Source organism: Rhincodon typus, chromosome 5, assembly GCF_021869965.1.
Source record: "Rhincodon typus isolate 14 chromosome 5, sRhiTyp1.1, whole genome shotgun sequence".
Lineage (NCBI taxonomy): Eukaryota > Metazoa > Chordata > Chondrichthyes > Orectolobiformes > Rhincodontidae > Rhincodon > Rhincodon typus.
The window spans coordinates 19,914,566-19,938,227 of NC_063336.1; the positions used below are offsets into that span (position 1 = coordinate 19,914,566).

The 23,662-nt window shown below is 40.0% G+C and overlaps 2 protein-coding genes across 7 annotated transcripts in view; one reads left to right on the plus strand and one right to left on the minus strand.

Annotated features, from left to right (window-relative positions):
- amd1 (adenosylmethionine decarboxylase 1) overlaps positions 1–908 on the minus strand; it is a 29,459-nt gene extending 28,551 nt beyond the window's left edge. Inside the window, exon 1 of the mRNA XM_020520380.2 lies at positions 434–908. Coding sequence (XP_020375969.1) covers positions 434–543 — 110 coding nt within the window. The 5' untranslated portion in view covers positions 544–908. The remainder of the gene's footprint in view (positions 1–433) is intronic.
- A 160-nt stretch (positions 909–1,068) lies between these two features.
- Positions 1,069–23,662, plus strand: part of cdk19 (cyclin-dependent kinase 19) — a 147,376-nt gene continuing 124,782 nt past the window's right edge. For all 6 annotated transcript variants that reach the window (XM_048596801.1, XM_048596802.1, XM_048596805.1 and 3 more), the window contains exons 1-2: positions 1,069–2,011; positions 15,074–15,149. In XM_048596801.1, coding sequence (XP_048452758.1) covers positions 1,884–2,011; positions 15,074–15,149 — 204 coding nt within the window. In that variant the 5' untranslated portion in view covers positions 1,069–1,883. The remainder of the gene's footprint in view (positions 2,012–15,073; positions 15,150–23,662) is intronic.

Below are 23,662 nucleotides of genomic sequence, written 5' to 3' on the forward strand. Positions count from 1 at the left end.
ACACCTCATACACCCATCCCCAACAGACCCCCCCCAATATACACACAACTCCATGCACACACCCCATCGCCCCCCCATACACACATTAACCTGGCCTCTTAAACCCCCCCACCCCAATACAGATTTTTGAATAAGGAATTGAGAAATTTATTTTTGAAGGAGGGAACAATCCAGGATTCCCTGCCTTGTCACCGATTCCCTTCCCCGGGTTGGGAAGAGAGAGAGAGACTTGTGGCGTATCTCCTCATAAACATGGTGCTTCCCCCCACCCCCCACCACACACACACACACACACACACACAACCCAAAGCCGGAGAAAAGATAGAGAGCGCGTTTGTCGGGTTTAAGTGCCCCCCGGTCTGAGTCGGTGTGTTTCTCCCCCCACCATTTGCTGTTAGTTGATGTTATTGTTTTAATGATACATGTATTTTACCTTGGAATGGTCCGGAGGTCTCCCGATCCCGTGCACAGATCCTGCTGCCGAGAGAACCACACCTCCAACAGCTTCTCGGTCCCTTCGAAAAAGTGTGCACCGTTTTCCATCGTGAAACAAACGAGAGAGAGAGGAAAGAAAAACTCCCCCCCCCTCCTCTCTCCTTTCCCTCCTACAAATTCTATTTTCTCTTTTTAAAAAAAAACCTCCCCCCCTTTTTTTCCCCTCTCTCTGGTAAAAAGCTTAATAAGTTAGTGTCAATTGCTCTGTTTTAGTGGGTTCTTGAGCGGTCCGGTTTCTGCTTTGCTTCCCTATTTTTTTCAAAAAAAAGATTTTTTTTGTTTGATGTTTTTTTATATATATATATATATATAATGTTTTGTAGTTGCCCCCAATCCGATCCCTCTACACAGAGAATTGCGTGCAGCGAGCGCTAGCTAATGTCGCCGGCCATACTGTGACTAGCAGCGAGACGTCTGCCGGCGCCGGCTTTTATAACCTCCGCTTCCCTCCTTCCCTACCCTCCCCCACCCGCTCCAACCCAATCCCTTCACTTCTCCAAACAGTCCACTGTCCCGCCCCCTTTACCGACGGCACAATAGAGCGGCTGTGACGTCAACAGCCTGGCCGGAGCTGTGCCTACTCGCTCCCAACACTACCACCAACCGAATGTTCGGCGCGAGACCTGGGGCCAGGGCGAAACCGTTGGTGGAGCCGCGCGCCGAAAGACGTTCAAATTCAAATATAAAAGGCTGCACGTTTTGGGGGGAGAAAAGGAAACGAGAAGAGACATTACAAATAAATTGCCCCGAACCTCCTTAAAACCCATCGCACGATTTCATTTCCCCCCTTCCCCCTCATTTTCGGGCCGATTCCTAACGCGATTGGTTCGTTTCGCTGTCAGTCACGTTTCTCGCAGTGCCGTATCGCAAGAAGGCGGGAATGTAACAGATGCATTTTAGCTTTCCCGAACAAAAAGGGATGTTGAAGGTTTATTCCGTTGCGTATTCGAATATCTTATCGCTGTTTATTGATTTCAGTGTCCCGGTGCTTCTTCACCCTTTCCCTTTCCCACCCCCACACCCGGCTCCCGCTCTCCTCGGACTAACTGTCTCTACTTTTGGATCCGAAAACGGTCAAATCCGTCCGCAGCAATGAGCGACGGGAGTTGTAGTCTTTGGCCCGGGATGCGGCCGCGCTAGTCAAGGGCCAGTCGAAGCTCTAAGGACTACAAATGCCGGCATGCCTCGCGGTCCGCCATTGTCTGCCGCTAACGTCAACATAACAAACCCATGGTTAAATGTCGCCGGGCGAACTTGTTGGAAGAGACAAAAAAACACACACGAAATAAGGAAATGATCGGTGCTCAGTTTAAATAATCCAGCCCGTTTCCCTTCCTCCCCCCTCCAACAGACGTTGAAAGTATTTATGCATTTATGGAGTGACAGTCATGGATTACGATTTTAAAACGAAACTAGCGGCAGAGCGAGAGAAAGTAGAAGATCTGTTTGAATATGAAGGTTGCAAAGTGGGTCGTGGTACCTACGGTCATGTTTACAAAGCAAAAAGAAAAGATGGGTAAGAAACCAATACCTTCAGGCGATTTTGTGTGGTGTTGCTGCAGGCGTCCAGTAAAACTTATGCCTTTTTAAAAGTTTATTTCTGGGTTACTCGGTTCACGTGCTGCAAGACCAATGTTGATGTTTCTGGTTTGTAAATATATCCTCACACCTTGTGTTTACAACTCCTTATAGTAACCCGTTTAATCAAGCCGAGGCCTCCAGCCCTCATAACCATTATTTTGGAAACTATGTATTTATTGATAGCTTTGTTGGTATGATATAAAACAGACTACTTCCTCCGTTTTCTTTTATTCTCGACTTTGTTTAGTAAATTTTTTTCGGCTGACCGCCAGCTGTTAAAACAGTGCTGCTCATAATATAAGACTAAACCACATTTCGGAACTGTCAAATTAAAATGTAGCTTGTCTTCCATGTTTCACAACACTTAGATACTCAGAAGCCCTAAATCTTGACAGTGTTTCTGAATATTAGGTACTGTATTTTGTAACTGTAGTCATAAGTAAGTAATGAACAAATTATTTACTTTTCTTTTATCGTCTGACCGAACTGTGTGGTTTACTTCCGTGCATAAAATTAGATATGATAACAGAAATTTGCATGATGTGTCAGCTAATGTCGATTAGTGTCCAAGGCACAGTGAAAATAGAAATGGGTCTGACCATTCGTGAGTAAGTTAGATGAGTTGACATCTGAGTTCTGAGGACCGGAAACGTTAACTCTGTTTTTTCCTTCACAGATGCTGCCAGACCTGCTGAGCTTTTCCAGCAACTTTGTTTTTGAGTTGACTTAAAGTATTGTTCAAAATCTGGGGTTTCTCAAATAATCTGCCGTTAGATTCTTTTAGAGAGTGAGTATAAATCCTTTGTTATGAACTGCATCCCTCTCCGTGGCAACAGTTGTTAAATCAATCTGTTTGCAACTCTGGTGTTATGTTGGATCCAGAAGTGAGCTGATATCATATTTGTGCCACCTCAAAGACAGCTTGTTTCCAATTCCAATAGCTTTGGACTTAACCCCCTTCTCAGCTGTCATTAACAGGTGTAATCCTCTTCTATGCTTTCATTACCTATAGACTTGACTATTCCAATGCACTCCTAATATCCCACACTCTGCTCTTCGTAAACTTGCAATCAGGGAGATTTTGTGGTGCAGTTGTTAGCACCCTTGTCTCCAAGTCGCAGGCTTTGTGTTCAAGTCAGATGCTAGGACTTGATGGACTTGAAAAATGGGTTCATAACATGGCCAAATGGTTGACTATCAACCTGTAAATCCTTCTGACTGGCCTTTAACAGGCTAAAAGAGATTCCTGGTCAGCCAGAATTGTGCGCTATCTGCAACACAACAGCGTCTCCACACTAAAAGACAAGCTCTTGTTTCACTGTGCTAACTGACAAATATTGTCTCTACTTCAAGGCAATGAGATAAACTTGTGGTCATCTAAAGTACTGCTTCACATGTCTTCACTGCAGCAGCACTACCCAGAGCGATGGCAATTGTTGGTGACTGTAAGCACTAGGGATCCAGGAAGAGGCCTGTTAGACAAAGGGAAGAGGTGAGAGTGGGATTCATGACGGCTAGGTTGTGGGAGCTGAGGCTGTGGGTGTTCATTTCGGAAAGGGTGTCAATGATACGCCAGCCCCTCCAAAGTCCTGATTCGGGTGAGCTGTGGGTTCCCAACTCGCCATTAGTCCCTAAACTCTTCTTATTAGCCAAAAAATTGCTGCTGAGTGGGAAGAGGCCCTGAGTGACCAATAATTAGTCATTGAAGGCCTGCAATGAGTTGATGGTGGGAGAACTGCCCCAGGCTAGGGCTGACACCTGTGTAATTGTGTACAGGACAGGGGAAGTGGCGTGAAGCCAACCGTGGAATTTATGGGCCCCATGCTGTGTAGCAATTCCAGCCCCCCCACCCAACGCCCCCACCAATTGTCTGCGTGAATTATTGTAAAATTAGAGCCTGTTTTGCTCCGCAGATGCTGTCTATCCTGTTTTTCTTTTTGTTTCAAATTTCCAGCATCTGTGGTATTTTGCTTTTGCTTTTGTAAATAATATTTTGGTACATTCTCAGAAAAAGACTTTATAATGAACGTAGCTGTTGAATTCAGGAACACTAAGTACAGTGAAGACAAACAGCAAATGAAACTGTGGCCAGACAAATTGTTTATTGTGATTTTGGTGGGTGGAACAGTACACTGAGAATTTGCTACTGTTCTTTGAAAAGTGTTTCAAGATGTTTGATAGCCATCACTGCAGATATTTTATTTTAGAATTTTAAAAAAAGCCAGATTGAGCATCTAGCTATAGCATTTATGCCTTGATTACTGAATTGCAGAATCACAGAATATAACGGTACAGAGGGGGACCATTCAGACCATTGTGCCTGCGCTATCGAGTGCCAAACTCCTGCCTTTTCTCTAGCTCTACACACTATCACTACCCAAATAATCATCCAGTACCCTCTTGAATATCTGAATTGATTTTGCCTCCACCACATTGTCAGGCAGCGTATTCCATACCCTAACTGCTTGTTGTGTGAGAACGGTTTTTTCTCCCATTTCTGTTTGTTTATATAACACTTTAAAACTGTGCCCTCTTGATCATGTTTCTTTTACAAGCAGTAACAAGCTTCACCCTATTAACTTTGGCCTGTCCACTCATGATATTGAAAAGCTCGATCAGATTCCCTTTCCACCTTCTCTCTGGGGACAATAGCCCCAGTTTCTTCAATTTGTCCTCCAAGCTGAAGTTTCTCATGCCTGGAACTGTTCTAGTAAATTGCTTCTATGCTCTGTCCAATGCTTTTGCATATTTCCTTGAGAGTTGTACCCCCTGTTTTATATTGTCTTGCAATATTCTTTCAACCATAGTCCATCCCTTCACACTTCTCTGTATTGAATCTCATCGGCCACCCATCCACCAACTTGTCAACGTCCTATACTCCTCAAAATTTACAATTCTTCCAAGTGTATTGTCACCTGCAAACTTGGAAAATATCACCTGCACACCAAGATTGTTTAATTTGTGTCAGGAAGATCAAGGGTCCCAATATTAACCCAGGGAACTCCACGACAAGCCTTCCTCCAGCCCGTAACAGATCCACTGACCATTGCTCTGTTTTCTGTCGCTCTGTCAATTTTGTACTCACTGTACCCTTCAATGTAGCATCAGTAAAGGATAATGTAGAGCAGCTACAACCTTTTATCTCTTCACTTTTGCTACATCATAAACTTTGTGATGGGCACTAAGAAATGCTTCCATACGTTTTTTCAATTGCAGTCTCAAAACAAACTGAAACCTTTAAATTCTTTATCATGCATTGGGATTCAGGCTCAGTGGCATTCTTCATTTTCCAAAGTCTACCAGTTGTTCATATTATATGGTTTAAAGAAAAAAAGATTCATAATCAAAAAGAAGCAGCAAGAATTTATCGATGATCTAACCTAAGCTGGGTGATGGGTTCTCCCAAATGAGAAAATCTAATGACACCTTGAGGTTCAATGGCATTATCATCACTGAATCCTGCAGTATCAACATCCTGGGGTTATCATTGACTAGGAACTGAGTTATTCCAGCCGTATACAACATACCGTGGCCTGCAAGAGTAGGTCAGAGGCTAGGACATCTGTAGCAAGTAATTCAACTTCTATCTTCCCGAAGTTTCTCTGCTATCCAAAGAGACAAATCAGAAGTGTGATGAATTACTTTCCACTTGCCAGATGAGTGCAGTTCCAACATCGCTTTAGCTTGACATCATCCAGGACAAAGCAGCTGGTTCATCCACCATCTTCACTCCTTTCACAAGCATATGCTGTTGGTACTGCACAATCTGCAAAATGTATTGTAACAACACATTAAGGCTCCCTTGACAGCACCTGCGGAGGATATGAAAGTGAAGATTTCTCTCCCGTTCCAATCTGGCTGATTACCTGCCGTTCCCTACCAGGAAGTGGCAATAAAAGTAGGAGTGAAAGATTCTGGCCAATGTGTTCTGTAGAGTTGTAACAATTATGTGTAATTTAGACTGATGACATGTGTTAGAATTTATTATGAAAGATCTGATAGCAGAATATTTAGAAATACATAACATAATCAAGCACAGAGCATGATTTAATGGAAGGGAAATTGTGCCTAACAGTTTTATCAGAATTCTTTGAGAGGTAACAAGCAGGATCAATAAAGGGGAGCCAGTAGATGTATTATGTTTGGAATTGCAAAAGCCATTCAATGAAGCACTACACATAAGGCTACTTAATAAGATAAGTGCACATTGTGTTGGGGATACTACATTAGCATGGACAGGGGATTAGTTAACAGAGATATAATTGGATAAGGGAGCATTTGCAGGGTGCCAGTCTATAATGAGTGAGTCTCTCAGGGGTCAGTGTTACAATTACTTATAATATTTATTAACAACTTGGATGATGCAACAGAATGAATAGTTGCAGATGGCACAAGAATTGGTGGGAAGACAAGGTTTACACAAAGAGTCTGCAGAGGGATACAGATAAGGTTAATTGAGTGGACAAAAATTTGGTGGATAGAATATCATGTGGGAAAATGTGAGGCCATGTAATTTGACAGGAGGAATAAAGGAGTTGCATGTTATTTAAATGAAGAAAGATTGCAAAAAGCTACAAAACAGAGGGATTGGGGGATCCTCATGTATAATTCACAAAAAGCAAGCATACGAGTTCAGAAGGTAATGGGAAAGTTTGGCCTTTATTTCAAAGGGGATAGAATTTGAAAGTAGTGAATTATTACTAAAACTATGAAGGCACCAAATAGATGACACCTACACCCAGAATACAGTGCTGGCATTGGAGGCAGACCAGAGAAGGTTCATTAAATTGATCCTGGGCATGGAGGGGCTTTCTTGTGAGGAAAGGACAAGTAGGTTGGGCCTGTGCTGTTTGGAATTCAGATGAATTCGTGGGTGACCTTATTGAAATATTTAAGGTTCTGAGGGGGCTTGACAGGGTAGATTTGAGAGGTTATTTCCTTTTGTGGGAGGATCTAGGACCAGAGGGTACAACCTCAGAGTAAGGGGTCACCCATTTAAGTCAAAGATGAGGAAAAATTTCTTCTCAGTATAGTGAATCTGTGGAATTTGTTACCACAGAGGGCTGTAGAGGCTGCATTGTTACAAATATTCAAGGCTGATATAAACAGATTTTTAATCATAAGGGAATCAAGGGTTTAGGGAAATGGCAGGAATGTGGACTTGAGGATTAACAGGTCAGCCATTAAGTCATTTGCTTCTACGTCTTATGATGCTATTGCCAAATGGATTGTCGGATTTGTTCCTATTCCAGTTATTGACAGCATTCCTATTCAGTAATTGCACCTTACGTGATGCAAAACTAGTATATGATTAAAAATCTTCAGGGGGTGGCTGAGTAACAAGTTAATATTTCTTCTTGCAAATGTTCAGGTCAGGTAATTATTGAGCGTTGAAATTTTCTTAAGACGTGCCAACTGTGACAGCCTTGGTGAGAAAATAATCTGCTTCACTTTTGAAGATTAGCTTTGTACAAGTTTATTAGATTTGAGTGTTAAGTTTTTATTTTCTGTGCCAAGTGCTATCCATCTGATTGCCAATAATCAAGTAATCCCAATGCCAGCCATTTGATCACTGTTACTTGGATCAGACCTCTATTATACATTAACAATCGCAAAATGGTCTCAGAGATACAATACTTGTCTGGTGGTGATATCAGTAAAGCTTTCTATGCTTGATTACAATATTGCGTCATCCATTGCTCAATGTGACATGTCCAAAGATGTGCAGATTAGGTGAATTGACTATGCTAAATTGCCCCATAGTGTCCAGTGATGTGCAGGTTAGGTGGGCTACCTTTAGTAAATATGGTGTTATGAGGATAGAGTGGGTCTGAGTGGGATGCTCTTTGGAGGGTTGGTGCCGACTTGATGGGTCAAATGGCCACTATCTGCAGTGTAGGGATTCTATGAACAGACCAAAATGAAAAATATATTATTGAAATTCATGAGCTTGCCCATGAAAATTAAAAAAAAATATTGTTTCAAGTTGAAGAAAGTGGTTAGCAAAGTAAATGGGATGCTGGGACCTATTATTGTTTTAGCAAAAAATACTTTATTTCTGAAATTACAATAAGTACATTGCAAAACTACTCAACTCAAGCATTACAGAATGTACAATAAAAATATCACTTCTCAGTTAAGCACTTTACAGTGCCTCAATCCTAATGCAAAATTGGAACATTTATTAAATATGACAACAAACTATTTACATGCCCATACTAGCATACAACCTGTGAGTTTCTATAAGTTAACAGCTCCTTGGTACATTAGAGTAGAAAGGCCAATTGTGCCTTGGCTGCCTCAAGCTTTAGTGTGTCCTTTAGTGGTCCTCCAGTTCATTTTTGTCTTGGTGGTGTGTCCCAGGGAACAGTTCATGGAACACACCACCTGTGTTATGGAGCTGCTTGGGATGAGCCTGGAGTATAAAAGTAGGGAGGTTTTGCTAAAATGATACAAGGCACTAGTCAGACCACAGCTGGAATACTGCAGACATGGCTTGGGTAACTGCTGAGGCATAGGTTTAGGGAATCAGCCAGATCTGCGCCACGTACTGAAAGTACCTCACAGCTGAAGTCCAGGTTCTTACCTGCAATAGAGAGGAAGTGGCACTTCCACATTTCCAGTTACTGCTTTGGTGATACATACCTCCCAGTTTTTAGTGCACGCCCCAGCAACTTCAGGTAATCTGACCTGATGGTGAAGGGCTAAGGACTGGTTGGCCGAGTTCTCAAAGAACATGCCTTGATCCACGTTGGTTCTAGAGGATGGTTTGAACTGATTGTAGATTCTCAAGATAGTGGATCCGAGCAGAAGACATTGATTTCATCCGTGACTGGGAGGCTTTGATTTGCAAGCGTCTGCTTCCTGGGACCACCACCCATCTCAAGCCCACACCCTTCCTGAAGGACTCAACAAAAGGCTTTATGCATCACACAAACAAGGTATGAGATAAAGGGAGGCAGTCTTGCCTGTCTTTAGATTTGATCAGGAAGCTTTCTGATTCCTACCCATTGATTGTGACTGCATGCTTGCATAGATCACTTGGCTCCAATTGTGAATTCCATTCCCAAAGCCCAGTTTGAAGAACATATCCATCACATAGGTATGTGATATTTTGTCAAGTACCTTCTCCTGGTCCAGGCTGATGAGACAGGTATCCTGTAAGCAGGCAGTTGTATACCTAAATAGCACAGCACTGTCAGAGGTCTTCCGACACAGTGCAGATCTGATCAGGATAAATGTTGACTCTAGAACTGACCTGACCTGGTTGCCGGTGACCTTTTATGCTGAAATTGTGAATGATGACTTAAGAGTGGTGATTTTATGAATGGTGTGGAGACATTAGAAAAGTTGTAAAGGATGAGAATGCTTCTGGGGTTGAGAGACTTCAAGTACATGGATAAACTGTTAAAGCCGAAACTGTTCCCATTAGAGACTGGAATATTACACTTACATTTCTTCGAGATGCTCGAAATCACGAGGGTTCTAAACAGTGTAGATAAGAAAATCAGTTCCCTTTGGCAGAAAAGTGAAATCAAAGGACACCAATTTACGGTGATTTGCAAAGAATGAGAGATGGAGTGAGGACAAACTTTTTTTATACACATCAATTGGTGAAGGTCTGGAATGTGCTGCCTGTGGGTGTGATTGTGGTGGATTCAGTCATGGAGTCATACAGCATGGAAAAATACCCTTCGTGTGCAACTTGTTCATGCTGACCAAATTTCCCAAACTAAACTAGTCCTGTTTGCTTGCAAGGCTACAAGAAAAGCCAGTGGAGTGAGACTAGGCAGAGTCGCTTCCACAGAAACTTGACATGGATACGGTGGGCTGAATTGCCTCCTGTATTGTAACTATTGTATAATTCCATGACTTTATATTGAGGTTGTTGTACAGATGTGCAAGGTGATAGTTGGAATTCAGTATCAGTTATATGAATTGATACTTCTATAGAAATAAAAATGTGATTGTTATATTTTGAATGAGAAAGCCCCATACATGGAAAAGCAGAGGAATTAAAGATTCAAATTCGTAAGTCATTTAAAACAACACCTCAGGCTTATCATTTTAAAAACAGTTAATGAAATGGTACAAAAGTATGCAATTTTGAATCGAGACAAAATCTTAGTAAGAGCACAGTTGGTGTTCTTTGTAGTTATGATTCATGGTAGTGGGAGAATGTTGAGATAAGAACCCAGTGCATCATTGATTGAAAGAATTGTTGCCAGATATGAGGAAATACAAATTTAAAGAAACTGGGAAAATTTGACCCGTTTTTATTGTAACAGTGGAGACTAAGAGATGTTTTGATCGCATTCTATCGATTGATAATTCAGTAATTGAATTTAGCACAAGGAATATAGATCTATTATTCAAAGTTAAATATTTGAGACAGCAAGAGAAATACAAATGGTGTGAGGTCATGTAAGATGTTAAGAAATAACAGCAAGATTAAACCATTTGGTGTCTCAAGCCTGATTCACCATTCAATAAGATTATGGCTGATTTGGTTTCGGCCTTAACTCCGCTTTTTAAAATTGATTTGTGGGATATGAGCATTGCTGGCTGACCCAGCATTTATGGCCGTTCCCTGGTTGCCCCGAGAAGATGGTGGTCAGCTGCCTTCTTGAACTCCTGCAATCCATGTGCTGTTGGTTGACCTACTGGAGGGAATTCCAGGGCTCAACAATGCTGAAGGTATGACAGTAGATTGCCAACTCAGTATAGTGAGTGGTTTGGAGGGGAATTTGCAGGTGGAGGTATTCCCATGTATCTTCTGCCCTATCCTTCCAGATGGAAGTGGTCATGGGTTTTAAAGCTGAGGTCATTTCATGTTTAAGAATAATAATAATTAGGTACGTCATTGAAAGAAAGAGGAACAAAGAGACTCATAGATCTGGACTGCTATCTGTGAAGAGGATAAATACTAACATGGAATTATTCTGCTCAGGACCCTAACTTATATGTTGGTAATTTCTAATTCTTGTCCTTGTAATTTGTAATTCTTGAACTTTTAAAATGTATGTAGTTATTCCCTATGAAAATCATTCTTTTCAAGATTACATTGAATTGCTGTGAATAAGTAAATGTACTTGTTCATTCTGTTCTTCAATTTTTAGCACTGAACTCTTTGTGACCAAATTGTTTCAATGCAGATGCAGATAGTGCAGCAGTATTTTGCATGATCAGTGTTTATACATTAAAGTATTGCAAAAGGGGAATACATTTGAAACTCGTGAATGAAATATTTCTAGCAATTTGTAGAGTTTATTTTTAATGCACCAAAGCTATTGATTGCCCATAATTTTCAGCAGTCAAGAAGTTCCAGGTAGACTATCCTCCTAGCGTTTGCCAGTGCTCCATGGCAATATTCTGGGAGATGAGTGATTCAACCAACAATTTCAGTGCTTTCCAGCAGAGAATTAGATTTGCAACAGTAACAAGGCTTTGATCTGTACTCAGACAAGAATGTTAGACTAAAATTACAAATAATACAAGCTCTCTACCGTACCAGATTCTCCTCCAATTTCATTCATTTTCTTTCTTGGAGTAGAATTTCAAAGGGATCTTGATCAAATGGGTCAATGGGCTGAAAAATGGAAGATGGAGTTCAGTCTGGATAAATGCAAGTTATAGCATTTTGGTACAACAAGAGTAGGACTTATACAATTAGTATTGTAGAACAGAGGGACCACATGGGTGCAGGTCCATAATTCTTTAAAGTTGGCATCACATAGACAGGTTGGTTAAAAAGGCATTTGGAACGCTTACCTTCATTGCTCGGTCCTTTGAGTATAGGAGTTGGGTCGTTATGTTGAGGTTGTACAGGACATTGGTGAGGTCTCTTCTGGAATACTGTGTTCAGTCTGGTTGCCCAGTCAAGGGAAGGATATTATCAAGCTGGCAAGAGTTCAGAAGAGATTTACTAGGATGTTGCTGGGTATGGAATGTTTGGGTTATAAGGAAAGGATGGATAGGCTGGGACTTTTTTTATTGGAGTGTGGGATATTGAGAGGTGACCTGATAGAAGTTTACAAAATAATGAAATATAGATAGAGTTGACGGTAGTTGTCTTTTCCCTAAAATGGGGAATTTCAAGACTGCGGGGTGCATTTTTAAGGTGAGATTAGAGAGATTTAAACAAAAGACATGAGGCAAATTTTTTACACACAGGGTGGATTGTGTGTGGAATGAACTTCCTAGGAAGTGGTTGATGTCGGTACAATTACAATGTTTAAAAGACATTTGGATGGATATATGAATATGAAAGGTTTGGAGGGATATGGGCCAGGAGCAGGTAATTGAGACTAGTTTAGTTTGGAATTATGTTTGGCATGGACTAGTTGGACCGAAGGGTCTATTTCTGTGCTCTATGACTGTATGCTGCTTCATTATGAGGCAGCACAGCTGATCTTGCCCTCACCCAATGTTTATAAATGTCCACTTTCTATCAGGACTCCTTAAATAAGGGACAGGAGGAAAATAGTTTTGGTTACTATTACAGAGAACTTTTTGTAGCTGTAATTTTGAGGATCTTTCAATAATATTGAAGTCAATTCCAAGAACATGAACAACTGCAGGAAACTCTTGAAAATTCAAAGTAGCTCATGCACCGAAATGTGTAAATAATTTAAATTGAGTAAAGTGAAAAACAGTAATCAATTAATTTGATTCAAGCAGCTGTGAATAAAAGCAAACATACTGTAGTTATTTTAGCATCCTAATGATAAAGTAGTATATTTATAACAATATTGTAGACTTCATAGTATTTGCTGTAAAGATTTTTTTACAAGAAAATATGACCTTTATGGACTTGAATTTAATCTTTTGGAATATAATTCCTTATTCCTGCCATATAGGAATGAAATCTGTCTGCAAATTTTTGGCCATTCGATTAGTTTATTAGGGTATTTCTTTCTCTCTGCAGCAATTTGCAACTATGTAATGCCTTTAATACTTCATTGGAATGTAATCAATTAAAAATTGACACCCAGTCAAAGAAGGTAGGCCTTCAAGGAAGAGCGATAAGTGGATAGACAGAAGTTTGTGGACAGAATTCCAAACTTTCACAGTTTTGAAAACTGAAGACACGGCTGCCAGTGGTGCGGTGAAGGAAGTAGCTGCAGCACAAGGTCAAATTTAAAGGAACATACAGTTCCTGGTGGGTTATAGTGATGGCAGAGTTTACAAAATTAAGGGGAGATGAGAACATAAAGGAAATTGAACACTAGGAAGGGAATTTTCGAATTGTAGTATTGGATTGGGAGCCAAAGTAAATCAATAAATGTAGAGATAAATCATGAATAATAATGTGATGAGAGGAGTGAATATTAAATGAGGTTATTTATAAAGAGTGGAAGGTTGAGGCCATGAGTTAAGTGTTCAGATTTTTGTTTTTTTTTCTGCTGAAATTGATTATTTGCGCTTTGTCATTCATCAGTTGAAGTTTGAAAAATCCTTCATTAATTTAAAGTTTTATTCTAATTCGAGTCTACTAAAGAATTCTACTAAACCAGTATGATTATGACTCCATGACTCTATGGTAAAACCGCATCCTACTCCACCATCTATTGTTGAAAAATAAAATTTAAGAAGGAAAATAGTAGGTACAAAAGAAACTCATAGTTGTTTGGTAGTACAGTAATTGTGTATTGCTGAAAAAAAAGACACATTTTGTCGAAGCTTTTTGTCTTGCACTCATCAGAATAATTTGTATGCAGAAAGTGCTGATTGGTAAATGGACTCTTACATTGGAGAATGCACTAGTTAATGATAATTGCTCTTTTTTTAAGGATACCCACTGTATCTGCGTTTTACTTTATAATTATTTCATTTATTTCTTTTGTGCCCTTCCATTTCTATGAACTTTGTGAACAGTAATGTATAGTGGTAATTCTGTTCATGATGATTGACTTTTCACTGCCAGGTTTTGTTTACATTTTAAGCTAGGCAGTTTGACCATGATTGGTCAAGTCATTGCCCTGAAAATGATTCGCTGATTGGCTGTCCCCTATTTTATGGAGTTGAAATTGGCACAACCAACACCACTCCTCTTATACAGAATGATTTGGTTTTCATGTTAAATTAGTATTCTTGCAAATTGCCCAAATAAGTGAAAAGTGTGTTGTTTGGTCCCGCAAGGTAAAACTGATCTTAGCTTCAAATTCCATTCCGTCTTGTTTTCATAACTACTAGAATTTGCTGCTTGTGTGTTACTAAATAAACTGGACCCTGGGTAGCTGATTCTCATCATTTAGAGGCCAAAAATTTCCCAATGTGAATAAAGCAATCATGCAAGAATCTTTTCAGTTTAAGTCTTTAATCCTTGAGTGCATCAAATACCAGATCTTTAACGTAAGCATAAAGGAACATGGATCATGCTTAGTACCTAAGTATCTGTGCTCTTAACTCTCCAACCCTCTTTACACCTCAGTGCTGCAAAAGCAGTCCTGGCCTCTCTTTTGCATTATCAATATTAGACTGGTTGGTTTAAAGATTATGTTACTTTATTCCTTTTGAAACAGTTGTTGTTACATTGATAAGTCTGTAGTCCTGTGGCACAGCATTCTTATCCAAGGTTGAATGAAAGATTGTGACCAAAGGCACTGCTGTTTTGTGATTTCACTCAGCATTCTCAGATGCATGATATTAGGGCTGATGTTCTTTTTAATTTGGGTTGCCCTGGCTTTCTTTTTTAGGATACCCATCATTCCTGTATTTCATTTAAGAAGTAAATGAAGTAATTTATATTGTACCTTTTTTCGTTTCTATGAACTTTGTGAACAATATTGTAAAGTGGTAATTTTGTATCTAACATTCTTTCATCCTGTAAGTTTTCTTTATTTCTAATCACACACATATTTAATTTTTTTAAGTGTCATTTTTAATTTAAGATCTCACCATTGTTTGGGACTATAGTGTATTTAGCTATAACTTTCAGAGAAGCTGTTGTTAAATTGCCTTTGACTTAGACTGTTTTGTCTATTTCCTCTGGCAGGAATGATGAGAAAGAGTATGCTCTCAAACAGATTGAAGGCACTGGTATTTCCATGTCTGCTTGCAGAGAGATTGCAGTAAGTATACAAGATGGACTTACAGTTTTTTTTTAAATTTTGTGACATTTTTCCTTATGACAGCAATTTTTTTAATGCTACTGTGTTGGATGGTGGGATGTATAACCTGAGAATAAACTGGGTAATCCCATTTGTAAAATTAATGTTAACATTAAAAAGTAGCAAATTATGGGAATTACTGGATCCTGTAAAAGAGAAGCACCTATTTTGGAAAAGCAAATCAGAGCAGGCTTTGTACACTAAATGGTAAGGAGGAATGGGGAGTGTTGTTGAACAAAGAGACCTCGGAGTGCAGGTTTATAGTTCCTTGAAAGTGGAGTCCCAGGTGGATAGGATAGTGAAGAAGGTGTTTTGTGTGCTTGCCTTTGTTGATCAGTGAATTGAGTAAAGTTGAGTTGGGAGGTCATGTTGTGGCTGTACAGGACATTGGTTAAGCCACTTTTGGAATGCTACTCGCAATTCTAGTCTCCCTGCCATAGGAAGGATGTTGTCGAACTTGAAAGGGTTCAGAAAAGATTTACAAGGATGTTGCCAGGCTTGGAGGGTTTGAGTAGAGGGAGAGGCTGAATAGGCTGGTGCTATTTCCCTGGAGTGTTGGAGGCTGAGAAGTGACCTTGTAGAGGTTTATAAAATCATGAGGGGCATGGATAGGGTGAATAGTCAAGTCTTTTCTTTAGGGTAGGGGAATTTCAAAACTAGAGGGCATAGGTTTAAGGTGAGAGAGGAAAGGTTTAAAAGGGACTTAAGGGGCAGCTTTTTCATGCAGAGGGTGGTACGTGTATGGAGTGAGCTGCCAGAGGAGGCGGTGGAGTCTGATACAATTACAACTTTTAAAAGGCAGCTGGATGGGTATATGAATAGGAAAGGTTTCGAGGGATATGGGCCAAATGCTGGCAAATGGAACTAGATTAATTTAGGATACCTGGTCAACATGGATGAGTTGGACTGAAGGATCTGTTTCTGTGTTGTACAGGTCTATGATTCTATGACAGCATTTTCAGTGTAGCAAAACAATTCACCTTGTTAATGCCCATGAATCAACATTTATTATCCCCCATTGTAGGTGTTTAAGTGAAACATTAAAAAAAATACAATGCATATTTTATCCTTCCGTGATTTGACAATGTGGTTTTCCTGCCTTGTTTATTGTTCTGAACCATTATGATGATCTTTGTATCATGTGAATTGTTGTAACATAAAGAAATGTACAAACCTTTAGAACTGGTGAGACTAATTTCATCTTTCTTCCTTCATTATAACATAAAATTGTGTGTACTAAAGGCTCAATCATTGGACTGCATTGATGTAATGAACAAGACCAGAAAACCACAAGGCCACAGGCATGCTGCTGGCTTCCTGACCGTTCATGTCATCAGCTGAGGCGAGTTTTCAGCCGCAGTAGGCCGCCTGCAAGCGGGAAGCAACTAACAACCTTGTTAAGTGGGAAGAAGTTGCATGGGATTTTCCAGTCAGCTTCCAATTTTCTGACACAGCTCGGGAGGTGCAGATTAACTGTTGAGGCAGCCTTCCAGTGCAGGACGAATGACAGCACATCTGCAGCGTGTCAGGCAGGTCGATAGGGTACAGCCTGTCTGGAGACTACCAACCACCCTGCAGAGGAATTCCTTCCTCTCCTCTCCACCCTCTCGACAGCGGTGTCTTAGTTTCTAGTTGTATTTTCTCACTAATGTTTTTGAGAAGTGGCTAAGAGGGCATCTTTCTGTTGAAGCACTCTCTGTTACTTATCATTTACTAATCCTGGACACTCCTTTGAAGCCAGAAAGCCTCAGATTGGACTTCCGCCTTTGAGAACCGATCTGCTGCCAATAATTGAACAGGGAACCTAGCTCCATACTAAGAGGAATGCGAAAGTCAAAATTCCAATGCACTACTTTGGCACTGGCTTATTTGTCGGAATTGTCATACGTATATAGATATTAGTTTGTCTTTGGGCTCCACGCCAGACCTTTGTGACAGAATTTACTCTATTAGCCTTCACCCTTCCCAAGGTATCCAAAAGGCACTGGAACTCTTCCTGCTTGGCTAGAGATTTAGTTTGAGAGTGCCAGGCTTGCACGCTGTATGTTAGCCTGGGCCTGTTAAGAAACCCAGTTTCTACACAGTGCTTCAAGCAGGTGCAGGTGAGGACTTGCTGATGAAAAAGCAACTGAGGGAAGTACTTGTACATTTGGCTGCCTTTCCCACAGAAGAATAGGCTGGAAGCAAGAAGCAAACTATACAAAAACGGGAAACATACTAACTTCACCGATACACTAGATCATCATATTAACATGTTGAACACACGGGGCAGCTGGTGTACACTGGTTTTGCTTTTAGAGTTACCTTATGCAACATTAAGCGGTATATACTTGCCTTATTTTTAAATATCATGTACGATAAAAAGAGAAAAAGGCCACAGTTTCAAATGATGGCTTCTGCATTTTTCCTTTAATAGAACCTCTATAAGTCTTCCATGTTCTCTGACTGTCCTGATCTGTTGTCAGTCGACAGTAACGTATGCAGGGAGTTGTAACCTGCAACCCAGTGAGGCCTTTAGTTGAAAGTGAAGGCTTTGAGAAACTGTCATGACTTTGAAACTGAAGATTCACAAAGACAAAAAGACATACTGCAGAAAAAACAATGTGCTATTTGTTTAACAATTTTCATGCACATTTTGTACTTTTTATAATCTTTTGCTACAAAGTTTGTTTCCAGCAATAGGACCTAAAGTTCATGGATGCCAAAGAAAGGATTTTCAAATTATCTTCAGCTATTATTTACTTTTTATAAATATAGTTATGCACTGGATTAGTCAAGAAGGGTAAACTGATTTCTTGTCTCACTGCTGCATTGGCCAGAACAAAGTTCAAATCGAAAAAAGATGATGATATTATGAAACTATATAGCTCAGTATCAGAAACAAGTTTAATGAAGATATAATACTGCAGAAGCTGGAAATCTGAAACAAACACGGAATGCTGGAGAAATTCAGCAAGTCTGGCAACATCTGTGGAGAGAGAAGTAAAGTTAACGTTGAATCTGGTTTGACTGTTTAGAACTGGAAGAACTTCAGAGCTCTGTCAGTTTTGACGATGATCATACCAGACTCAAAACATTAACTTTGTTTCTCTGTCCATGGATGCTGCTAGACCTGCTCAGAAGCAAGTTACCTTGGTTCCTTAAGTTAACAAATAAAGCACTTTTCTTTTGCATACAATAACCTACTTACTCTAGCAACCGTGCAAAGATTATTAATGAAAGGTTTAAAACATGTAAATATGATCAACCACCCTTCTAAAAATTATACAGGCAAGCATATATCTGCAAGTTTGTGGGCAAAAAAAAACTCTGCAGGGTGTTTTCTTAAAGTTAAAGTTACTTTGCTTAAGTAACAGTTAAGTTGGAAAAGAAAGGAATTATTCACATGTTGTTCCAAATGCTGGTCTGCAGCCAAAGTCACTTTCCACATAAGCTATTGACATGCATCACGACATGCTAGTAGTGCATTATGAACAACTCCTGTTATTCCTGGAGTTGTCACAAAAGTTAAAGATTTTAAAATAAGTACAAAAAATTCTTCAGCTTACCTGATTTTCAGATCCAGGTTAATAAAAAGCATGGAGCAGGTTTTTGTACTGAACACAAGTTACCATTTATTGCAAGTCATAAGACTCTAGATACAAGTAAGCAGTTATAAACAGTCAACATATGACTCTACCAATTATAACTTTAATCCCCTTATAAACTCCCCTTTCTCACTCACACATACAGGGAAAGAAAAGCATGGCGGGAAACAAACAGTTGTAAGGTAAAACAAAGAACTGTGGATGCTCGAGATCTGAAACAAAAGCAAATTGCTAGTGAAACTCAGCATGGTGAATCTGGCAACTCTTCATGAGAACTCAAGAGGGAAACTGTGTTATATTTTGTGTGCTGATAGTTTGTAACTGCTTACCTGTACCTAGAGTCTAATAAGTTGTAAGAAATAGTAATTCTAGTTTAGTACAGAAGCCTGGTTTGTGATTTCTACTAACCTGGGTCTGAAAGTCAGGTAAATTTGAGGAATTTTGCATGTTTATTTTAAAGTTTTTGACTTTTGTGATGACTCTAGGAATATCAGGGGTTTATTTCCAGCATACCGTCCCAGTGAGTCACGACAGATGTCAATAGCTTTTGTGCAAAGTGACTTTGGCTGTAGACCAGCAATTGGGACAATGTGAATAATTCTTTTTTGCAAATATAACTTACTTAGCGCAAGTTTGCAGAGATATGTTGTCTGTACAATTTTTCAAGAAGCGTAGTTCATGATACTTAGTTACTTTAAAACAGGGGTAAAACTGAGAAAGCATTTCAGTAGTCTTTGTTCACAAGATTTGTTGAGTTGTTTTTTGTTGATCAGAAGGTTTCTTCTCAGCCTTTCTTTTCCAAGTGCTTCCATTGGCTTGCAATAGATGGGGCGGCACGGTGGCTTAGTGGTTAGCACTGTTGCCTCACAGCGCCAGGGACCTGTGTTTGATTCCAACCTTGGGCAACTGTCTGTTTGGAGTTTGCACATTCTCCCTGTGTCTGCGTGGGTTTCCTCCAGGTGCTCCGGTTTCCTCCCACAGTCCATAGATGTGCAGGTTAGGTGGATTGGCGATGCTAAATTGCCCATTGTGTAGCTTAGGTGGGTTATAGGGTGGTCGGTGTGGACTTGTTGGACTGAAGGGCCTGTTTCTACACTGCAGGGATTCTATAAAAACTAAAAAAAATCTATAAAATAAAAGATGTCTGGTTCACTTGTAAAACATCTCTGAGCTATCAATTAAGTCACAGGTTTAAAGTAGGTTTAGACTACAAAAGACAGACAGACAGCTCTAATGCTGCTGGAGATCTGATTACTTCTCTTGTTTCTAGCCCAAGCTGTTCAGTTACCTGAGAACCAATCACACAGTTGTTGGTAGGCAAAAGGGCTTTGTCATTGATAATTGGTCACTTGTCCATAGACCAATCAACTTTTTGTTGCTAGCCAAAGCTCAGTCTATACACAGCACCCCTTGTCTTCAGCTCACCCACAACTTAAACTTCAATTACTGCTTGTTCAGGTAGCTATCAGGCAGCTATTTACATGATGCTTGCCATGAGTTTCAGGTTACTTGTTTCTTAAATCATGCAGCAATCCTCGCAAAACATTAGTTTTAAAAAAAGTTCTTTCTCATTTCAGCTGACAATCTTTAAAAAATGCGAAAATAAAAAGCTAGTCTTTAAACACTAGGTTTTTTTTCTTGGATCAGTTATGGCTGATTTTTTTCTCTTTTCCTGGAGACAGTGTTGTAAGATTCCAGCTTCTCATAGATCATAGATCATAGAATCCCTACAGTTGTGGAAACAGGCCCTTCGGCCCAACAATGCACACCGACCCACACAGCATTCCACCCAGACCCATCCACCTAAGCTACACATCGCTGAACACTATGGGCAATTTAGCATGGCCAATCCACCTAACCTGCACATCTTTGGACTGTGGGAGGAAACCGGAGCACCCGGAGGAAACCCACACAGACACGGGGAGAATGTGCAAGCTCCACACAGACAGTTGCCAGAGGGTGGAATCGAACCCAGGTCTCTGGTGCAATGAGGCAGCAATGCTAACCACTGTGCTGCTGAAGTAAAATTAAGAAACTTTTCTCTGCAGAGATCAGCTGTACAAAAAATATTGGCTAAATAATTGTTAACTTAAGAAGAAAAAAGGATATGATATGAAACGTACTAGGCATCTCTTATTCTGGGGTCTTGGCACACAGACCAGTGTTACTAAACACATGCAGTTGTCTGGGATCTTTTCAAATGCAGTTTGTTCACAAGTTGAGAGGTGGTCTTCTAGAAGCTCCTCAGGAGGATAACTGCATCGTTTTCAGCTCGTGCATTGGAATCTCGGAAGATTCATCAAGACTGTTGAAAGAGAATGAGTTATGTAATTTCTCTCAGCAGACAGCCATACACTCATATGTGATTTCCAATAAGACTCCTAAAAATGTTAAAAATGTCCTTTTAAAGACCTGTTTAAAATAACATGTCTATACCTCTACAACCTTTCAAATGAACCAGATTTCACAATCCTTTAAACATAAGACTTCAAAAAAGTATTAATAATGGAAATACCTTCTTAACGTTTCTGGTTATGGACCTTCTTCTCTGGAAATGGATTCTCCTTAATAGTCAATCAAATCACTCAATTTTGACCACCTCTATTAAAACTCCCATCAGCAGTCACTGTTCCAAGAAAACTAATCCCAGTTTCTCTAATGTTACCACACTCTTCAGCCCAAATAGAATTCTATGAAGTATGATGGAAACAAACAAAGAGTCGGGCAGCATCTGTGGAGAGACTCCTTTAAGAACCCACCACTTAGTTTTTAATATTGCGATGGGGCCTTCACTGGATTTTCAACTCCCATACTTTGATGAGCAGGCATTCAGAGGAAGGTAAAATGTTGTTGCCCCTGTGGCAAGCTCTTTTTTGATTGTGTTCAAAACCAATATATTTTATACCTAGAAACTGAATCATTTGACGCATCTGATAGCATCGCTGGCTCGGTATCTATATTCTGCAGCTTGTGTTCTTTGTAATTGCAACATTTTTCTTGCTGTAACCAGTGTCCTGTTGCTTTAAGCAGTTCTTTTAAAAAACATTCAAGATAGCTATCTCTGCCAACACTAACATTATAAATTAATAATTCACAATTTTAATTTTTCAACATTTAAGGGACAGAACAGTGGCTCAGTAGTAGCACTGCTGCCTCAGCACCAGGGACCTGGGTTCGATTCCACCCTTGAGTGACTGAGTGGAGCTTGCACATTCTCCCCGTGTCTGCGTGGGCATCCTCCGGGTGCTCCGGTTTCTGCTCATAGTACAAAGATGTGCAGGTTAGGTGGATTGGCTGTGCTAAATTGTCCGTAGTGTCCAGGGATTTGCAGGGCACGTGCATTAGCCATGGGAAATGCAGGGTTTCAGGGATAAAGTAGGAGGGTGGGTCTGTGTAGAATGTTCTTCATATGGTTGGTATGGACTCAGTGGGCCAAATGGGCTGCTTCCACACTGTAGGGATTCTATGATTCATACAAATAACATGTCTTCATAACAAGTACCTTTTGTCTTACATTTTTAATCAGTAGTTTTTAATATTGTGATGCAGGGTTTTCTATTATTGCCTGATACATCCTGATTTTATAGTGATTTGTTAAGTTTTATCAATGTGATTTTTAGTCATGGTATGTTGGATGATGCAATAATGTTTAATAATGACAGTATTCTTACACAATTTAAGTAGGCACTATTAGTCTGAAGGATTGGAGACTGGTGCATTTCTCTGAGCCAGAGCTTTAATTGTGAAATGAACTTGAATTAAATTCAAGGTTTGATTGTAGTTAGATCAGAGCATTTGGTGATTGAGTTTTCAGTTGTTTTAGCTGTTCCTTCCGAGTTAGGTTATGGTGGGTACAAGCCCTAATCCAGGATTTGAGCACATAATATAATCTGGCACTTTAGTGCTATATTGATAGTTTTGCATTGTTGGATAGTCATTAAAGCAATACCCTGCCTGTTCAGATGAGCATAAAATTGTCATTGCCATACTTAAGGAGGAGCAGGGTTTAGACTACCATGTCATGGCTAATGTGCTTCCCTCATGCAATTTCACCAAATGCGATTACTTTGTTATTAATTTACTGTCAGTTGCTTAATAATACAGAACCTGAAGATTGCTGGTCAGAATCCTGGAATCTCCTTCCTAACAGCACTGTGGCTGTATGTACACCACATAGATGCAGTGATTCAAGAAGATTCATGATTCAAGACTAATTAGAGAAGGACAATGAATGATGGCCTAGCCAGTGACATCCTATGAATGAATAGCTTTACAGAAAGGATATGCTGCTGAAGATTTTCATCTTACACTTGTCAGGATACATGCCAGAATGCCAACATTCATGCAATCGCAGCAATTTACATGTAGGAGAAATCATTTGGAAAGTCGACTCTGGCCATTATAGATATTGCATGAAGGAAGAAATGGACAGCTATGGGTTTTCCAAGCTTCATGGAAATTCAAAAAAGGGCTAAAATCTTGCACATGTTCCTTTTTGTATGTCGAGAGCTGATTCCCCACATGAATTGTGTCTCTTCAAGCAAGTGTAAGTGCATCATGTTGAGAGCTTGACTGATTATCTTGTATACTAGTTCATCAATGCAGCTATTGGCACACTCGGGAGTGTTCACCAAATATTATCCGATCATAGAATCATATCTAGCTATCGATGTTTTGTTTTGCGATTTACAAGTACAGCTGGTTTGTGCTCTGCTTATTTCAAACAACTGAAAGACCATGCTATTTGATTTAATCAACCTATTGCCTATGTATCTGGCATGGCACCAGCACTAAAATTATACTTTACATTGCTCAGTTGTGTGTTAGGCTGGATGTCTTTTTGGTTTGATGGCAGCATCCTGTTAGTGGAAAATAACACTTGCGTAG